The sequence below is a fragment of the Salvelinus sp. IW2-2015 genome, unplaced genomic scaffold (genome assembly GCF_002910315.2).
Source record: "Salvelinus sp. IW2-2015 unplaced genomic scaffold, ASM291031v2 Un_scaffold1406, whole genome shotgun sequence".
Lineage (NCBI taxonomy): Eukaryota > Metazoa > Chordata > Actinopteri > Salmoniformes > Salmonidae > Salvelinus > Salvelinus sp. IW2-2015.
In genome coordinates, this window is record NW_019942889.1 from 13845 (window position 1) to 21976 (window position 8132).

At 41.1% G+C, this 8132-nt stretch overlaps 1 protein-coding gene across 1 annotated transcript; it reads left to right on the forward strand.

Annotated features, from left to right (window-relative positions):
* The first annotated feature begins 3477 nt into the window (after positions 1 to 3477).
* Positions 3478 to 6687, forward strand: admp (anti-dorsalizing morphogenic protein). Its single transcript, XM_024138185.2, has 5 exons — positions 3478 to 3886; positions 4123 to 4259; positions 4384 to 4506; positions 4671 to 4866; positions 5848 to 6687. The coding sequence occupies exons 1-5, from the start codon at positions 3535 to 3537 to the stop codon at positions 6267 to 6269; spliced, it is 1230 nt and encodes a 409-aa protein (XP_023993953.1). The 5' UTR covers positions 3478 to 3534; the 3' UTR covers positions 6270 to 6687.
* Positions 6688 to 8132: the final 1445 nt, after the last annotated feature.

Consider the following 8132-nt stretch of genomic DNA (forward strand, 5'->3'; position numbering starts at 1 on the left):
ACATCTTCAACCACCATCCCAGGCCTCTACTAGAGAATACATCTCACCACCATCCCCAGTCCTCTATATGGTGTCCTCTACTAGAGAATACATCCTCACCACCAATCCCCAGTCCTCTATATGGTGTCCTCTACTAAGAGAATAATCTCACCACCATCCCCAGGCCTCTACTGGAGAATACATCTCACCACCATCCCCAGTCCTCTATATTGGTGTCCTCTACTAGAGAATACATCTCACCACCATCCCCAGTGCCTCTACTAGAAAATACATCTCACCACCATCCCCAGCCTCTACTAGAAGAATACATCTCACCACCATCCCCAGCCTCTACTGGAGAATACATCTCACCACCATCCCCAGTCCTCTATATGGTGCGTCTACTAGAGATACATCTCACCACCATCCCCAGTCCTCTATATGTTCCTCTACTAGAGAATACATCTCACCACCATCCCCAGTCCTCTACTGGAGATACATCTCACCACCATCCCCAGTCCTCTATATGGTGTCCTCTACTAGAGAATACATCTCACCACCATCCCCAGTCCTCTATATGGTGTCCTCTACTAGAGAATACATCTCACCACCATCCCCAGTCCTCTACTGGAGAATACATCTCACCACCATCCCCAGTCCTCACTAGAGAATACATCTCACCACCATCCCCAGTCCTCTATATGGGTCCTCTACTAGAGAATACATCTCACCACCATCCCCAGTCCTCTACTGGAGAATACATCTCACCACCATCCCCAGTCCTCTATATGGTGTCCTCTACTAGAGAATACATCTCACCACCATCCCCAGTCCTCTATATGGTGTCCTCTACTAGAGAATACATCTCACCACCATCCCATCCTCTACTGGAGAATACATCTCACCACCATCCCCAGTCCTCTACTAGAGAATACATCTCACCACCATCCCCAGTCCTCTACTAGAGAATACATCTCACCACCATCCCCAGTCCTCTACTAGAGAATACATCTCACCACCATCCCCAGTCCTCTACTAGAGAATACATCTCACACCATCCCCAGGCCTCTACTAGAGAATACATCTCACCACCATCCCCAGTCCTCTATATGATGTCCTCTACTAGAGAATACATCTCACCACCATCCCCAGTCCTCTATATGATGTGCTCTACTAAGAATACATCTCACCACCATCCCCAGTCCTCTATATGGTGTCCTCTACTAGAGAATACATCTCACCACCATCCCCTAAGACTGTCTTGCAGAAAATCTGCCACATCCGGTTCCAGAAACAACCCCCGTAGAAATGTATTTGTATGGCTGCAGTGCCACTTTAATAAGCTAAATCACGTTTTACCATCTAGGCTTATACATACCAGTCCTGTCTTTATGGGTAAGATCTTCAACTTGTTTTTGGACCTTCAGCTCTACCTGGTTCTAGGCTTCAGTTTAGGCCTATGTTGAGTCAATAGTTATTACTATACTACCACAGCTTACAAATGTCTCTGAATGGAGCACTTTGCTGAAGCTATTCTTGTGTTATATGTAAAAAAATATATATATTTTGTAGATAAAATGAATTCCAAAACCATGAATTGGCTATCAGGCATCAGTGTGTCGAACTGCTTTGCTTTATCTTYGCCAAGTCGCAGTTGTAAATGAGAACTTGTTCTCAACTTGCCTACCTGGTTAAATAAAGGTGAAATATATATGTATTTATTTTAATTTTAAAAATCAGGTAAATCAATGAAGAATCAATGACACAAACTCCTTATCTCTTCAACAAATGCTTGACTGTACTAACTTACAATTCACATTGCTCATTATCATGCCTATGGAAACCATATTGTGCAGCATGCCAAAATGCTATATATATATTTATATATATATTTGTCTATATTAGCATTTTGGCATGCTCTATATATATATTTATATATACACTGTACTAACTTACAATTCACATTGCTTATACGTATATATATAGTATATACGTATAAAAATACAGTATATATATATGCTGTACTAACTTACAATTCACATTGCTCATTATCATGTATATATATATATATTTGTAAGATAATCCTAGTATAATTTATACATTTAAATGACAATAGTTAGGGCTTAAACATAATATAACAAAATTGTAATCGATCCATTTAAATAGTGATCTGAGGGAAACATTCGGACAAGATCTGTTTGAAGAGGCACACGTGTGTAAATAGTGGTGAAAAACAACGGTTTCAGTTTGTAACATGGGCTCTCTTTTTTCCCTCGAGAAATGTTATGGCTTTAGGGATTACGTGTCATATGTAGTAAATAAGCGATAGAACATATTTTTTTGAAGGGCTTCCCTTTAGAGAGGGCACGGCACGAGTGTCTTGAAAGGTTTTTTATTGTTTACTACCACCCAASTGGTTACAAATTCTTCATCTTAAAAGGACTGTGAATTTCTCACAATTTACTAAAAAAAAGCCACGCGTAATCAAATGAAAGACACCTAAAGAGGCATAAAGTCGTTGGTGCGTAAATATTCACATTGTAGCTTCTTATATTCTAACTCTCATTCGTGATAAATTATAAATACGTTACGTAGGTAATACATTGATAATACTATATATTAATTGTGTTGTTTGTATGAAGGTGTGTTGCGTAAATAGAGCCTATGCATAAAAAAAGAGAAGGGAGACGGTTTGAAAAGTTGACAACGGCTGAACATGTGAGAATACATTATTGCAACACAACTCATTCGATTGAAAAAAAGTGTATTCAAGATATTTTACGAGAATGCTCCAGCATGTTAGACTGAAAACAGTCCATTGTAATGTATCCCTTAAATCCACGAGAATACACCTAAACCTCATTGTATCCATACCAATGAATGACAAATTTGTGTATTTCGAGATGGGTTCAATGATTGTAGTTGGAGTATAGGGACCGTAACAGTTGGGGATGTATTTGACCAGGTGTGATGAAGCCAAGAGATGATTCAAAAGGAAACATCCTCAACTAGGAGGACTTCTCTTTCTGTTCATAGAAGTAGGTGTCGTTACCAAATTATACCCATTTGTCGAAATTAATGGATCCATTATAAGGCGGTTAACCTCCTACGGTGAGCAAACATTCTGGCTGTGCTGTCCTAAGAGAGGTTTAACAATTTTCTCGATATTTTCTATCCGATTGAAAGCTTTAATTTGTCCCTAAATACCATGAAAATATTTTGTAGTGATATTATTTATCTAATCTATAAGTCACGAGTTATTAGTCAAAAGAAAAGTTGTTTAATTGCAATTTTCTCGTCAGACGTTGAGAAGACCGTTTTAATTGAATCTACAATCGGGTCACACCTTGTTAACACCAGCATTAGCCTTGCTTTACATTCGCTAATTGTTGATTTACATTTGCGACTAAATAGCATCTTTTATGGCTGTTGTCCGTGGGTTTAGGGACACTGTAGCCAATGCTGGAGCATTTGATATAAAACCTGGAGCTTCCAAAGCTCTCGCCAGTCACTCCAACTTCGGACTTCGACTGCATGCTAGAGAACAAGACATAGATGCTCCAAGGACCCACAACAAGAACCATGCACCATTACTTTATCTCTGAAATGTTACCTGTCGCGATAATCACTGCCATTGCCACGTTAGTGAGCGTGGCTACTGCAAGACCATCATTAAATTATTTGGAAAGCCACTTTTCCACGGAGAACGAGTCTGAAGAAGTACGTTCTGCAGCTATCAAGAGGCTGCTGGAGGTGTTTGGGATGGAGGACGCTCCTCTCCTCCGGGGCGACAAGCAGCCGCCTCAGTACATGGTTGACCTGTACAACACTGTCGCAGATGTGGACGGCGTTACCAAGGACCCCTACATTCTGGAGGGGAATACAGTGCGCAGCTTCTTCGACAAACGTAATATTTTGATATTTTAACCTCGACCCTGTCGATAGATCAGTTATATTAGGTTAGGCCTATACCTGTATCGCTATTGCACCCGCCAGTCCTATTACTCACCTTATGCAATGTTTACAAATAATTAGTATTTTACGCATGATATTACGCACGTAGTATTAGGCTCACATTTTAAGTCTATCAGGGCACTTTTGCGTACTCATTTTGACAATAAGTATTATCCTTCCCGCACACAGTGCACAGTGAACAAATTGAGTTCCTGTTCAACTTGTCCATGGTGGCCAGGAGTGAGAAGGTTCTAACCGCGGAACTCCATCTCTTCAAGCTGCGGCCTCAGGCTTCTGCGACATTCAACAGATATCACTTCTGTCAGGTATACAACTCAATCTGACCCATTTATATATGTATATAGGCAGACATGCAGAGACTCAACTGTCCTTTACCTCCTCAAAAGTAAGCTATGCAAAGCTAATGATGAATTCATTCATTCCCTACAGGTCAGTGTCTACCAGCTTCTGGATAGCAGCAAAATGAACATTACTCAGGGGAAGAAGCTGCTGTCTTCCAGACTGATCCCTGTCCACTCCACTGGCTGGGAAGTGTTCACCATTACACAAGCTGTAAGTATCCCATTCATCCATCCATCCATCCATCCATCCATCCACCCACCCGTCCACCATCCATCCATCCACCATCCATCCATCCATCCATCCATCCATCCATCCATCCATCCATCCATCCATCCATCCACCCCTAACCCCAAAATAACTCTCTCCCTATAAAGGTGCGTTCCTGGATGGCTGTTGAGGGCAATAACCTGGGTCTTCTGGTCACAGTGCAGACCCTGGGAGGAAGCCAGATGGATAAGAAGGTGGTGCGTTTTTCTTCGGGCCGTAACCACCATAAAAGCAAGCAGCCCATGCTGGTGCTGTTCACTGACGATGGCCGCCGTGCAGCCGCTCTGGATAATACAGTCAAAGGTAGCTTAAAACGCTATCGAGTATTATCAATGTGTTATTACTGTATTACAAACAACTATCGAGTTATTATTAATGTGTTATTACTGTATTACTAACACACTATCGAGTATTATTAATGTGTTATTACTGTATTACTAACACACTATCGAGTTATTATTAATGTGTTATTACTGTATTACTAACACACTACTCGAGTTATTATTAATGTGTTATTACTGTATTACTAACACACTATCAGTTATTATCAATGTGTTATTACTGTATTACTAACACACTATCGAGTTATTATTAATGTGTTATTACTGTATTACTAACACGCTATCGAGTTATTATTAATGTGTTATTACTGTATTACTAACACACTATCGAGTTATTATTAATGTGTTATTACTGTATTACTAACACGCTATCGAGTTATTATCAATGTGTTATTACTGTATTACTAACACACTATCGAGTTATTATTAATGTGTTTTACTGTATTACTAACACCATATCGAATTATTATCAATGTGTTATTACTGTATTACTAACACGCTATCGAGTTATTATTAATGTGTTATTACTGTATTACTAACACACTATCGAGTTATATCAATGTGTTATTACTGTATTACTAACACACCTATCGAGTTATTATTAATGTGTTATTACTGTATTACTACCACACTATCGAGTTATTATCAATGTGTTATTACTGTATTAATAACACCGCTATCGAGTTATTATTATGTGTTATTACTGTATTACTAAACACGCTATCGAGTTATTATCAATGTGTTATTACAGTATTACTGGTGTATTAACACAACATGATGGTCTCTGTCATAATACATCATCGGTTATTTGTACTTTTATCAGTATTACTACTCTATTTTTTCTGTTGACCCTAATATCAACAGTAAATCATCTTAATTGAGCGTGTATTCAGTTCAAATGGAACCACATTTCCCAAACCGACTCTACATTTTCCCTATCCAGATCCCAATGAGAGCCCAGCTGTCCCCGGCCTGCCCAACCTCCCCAACGCCCCAGGCTTCCACCGCAGCACCCGCTCCCTGGACTATGACGAGGACGAAGAGAAGATGACGTGCCAGCGCATGCCACTCTACGTGGACTTCGAGGAGATCGGCTGGTCCGGGTGGATCGTGTCGCCTCGGGGGTACAATGCCTACCACTGTAAGGGCTCCTGCCCCTTCCCCCTGGGCCAGAACATGAGACCCACTAACCACGCCACCGTCCAGTCTATCATCAARGCTCTGAAGCTGACTAAAGGCATTGAGACGCCGTGCTGTGTGCCAGACAAGCTCTTCTCCATCAACCTGCTGTATTTTGATGATGATGAGAATGTGGTGCTGAAGCAGTATGATGACATGGTGGCAGGYAGCTGCGGCTGCCATTGAGCTGGACGGGGGGGTGACTGTGTCAAACCAAGATGGCTGACGCAGAGCAGCAGTGGGTCTCATTCAGGAGGGCACAACGTTGCAAACCTCACAGATAGAAATGTCTTGTATAGAGCTCACACCATTCTACATGACGGAGAATGATGTTTGTTAGATGTGCTATATTTCTATCTGATTGTTCTGTAATCTTGCACCCAACTGAATGTGACTGTGCTCTGTGTGGATGGATGACTGCCACAGYACTGGTGCTGTACAACGCTGACCAAGCTGTATTGTGTAAAAGCAAAGGAGGACAAATATTAAAATCAGATTTCAGTCTAGGTGTTGGTATAAAACCGCCTCTTACACTCAGCGATGAAGATGAAGATGAAGCAGTATATAGGCAGAGTCCTACGTGTAACATATGTACATAGGTAGAAATTATAATATATGACAGGGCTTGACTTGATTTCCTGTGACAGATGTAAATGTGTATATTATATGATTGATGATTGTGAACTATTATAACATTTTAATAAATTGTGAGAGAAYAAAAATATGTTTTGTTTGTTTGACGGAATGAGTATACTGAGAAACATCAACTATGATGTACTGTAGGTACATTCCACTAATATCAAGAAGGGGGCCTTCTATATTTAGAAAACCTTCCTAGCTATATCCATGGCTTGCCTGATGAATACAGCAGACCGTTGCTGTCCTATCTATCCTAGTCGTACAGATGATGGCACCTTGCTGGAGAACAGAAAGCAGCACACGTCACAGCTGTCTTCATTACAACAGGTTAGATGAAGCCTTGAAAGGAGAAAAAACAGTGACCTAAARTGGGGCAGGTCTGCTCTGTTCTGTGTGTGAATGGGACATTCCTTTATACAAAAGTCACTGTCAGACTGATTCAGTGATTAGTAATTAAGGATGTCCATCAATATACAGGAATATATAATGCTATATGCTATAATTATATAATCTATGATATACACTATATATACAAATGTATGTGGACACCCCTTCAAAWTAGTGYATTKGYCTATTTCAGCCKCACCCGTTGCTGACAGGTGTATAAAATCGAGCACACCGCCATGCAATCTCCATAGACAAACACTGGCAGTAGAATGGCCTTACTGAAGAGCTCAGTGACTTTCAACGTGGCACCGTCATAGGATGCCACCTTTCCAACAAGTCAGTTTGTCAAATTTCTGCCCTACTAAAGCTGCCCCGGTCAACTGTAAGTGCTGTTATTGTGAAGTGGAAACATCTAGGAGCAYCAACAGCTCAGCCGTGAAGTGGTAGGCCACACAAGCTCKCAGAACYMGACCGCCAAGTGCTGAAGCGTGTAAAAATCGTCTGTCCTCGGTTGCAACACTCACTACCGAGTTATAAACTGCCTKTGGAAGCAAGGTCAGCACAATAACTGTTCGTCGGGAGCGTCATGTAATGTGTTTCCATGGACGAGCAGCCGCACTCAAGCCTAAGATCACCATGAGCAATGCCAAGCGTCGGCTGGAGTGGTGTAAAGCTAGCCACCTTTGTACTCTGGAGCAGTGGAAATGCATTCTCTGGAGTGACAAATCACGCTTCACCATCTGGCAGTCCGACGTCCGAATCTGGGTTTGGCGAATGCCAGTAGAATGCTACCTGCCCCAATGCATAGTGCCAACTGTAAAGTTTGGTGGAGAAGGAATAATTGTCTGGGGCTGTTTTTTGTCATTCGATAAGCAGGTGTCTAGATAGTCCATCTGTAGATGCTCTACAAATGGTCACACTATCAACAAATTATCTGTTGAGTAGCAACTGATTGCTAAGGGTAGGTTTAGAATAATGGGTAAGGGTTAAGTTTAAGTTTAGGATAAGGGTTAGGGTTAGGGT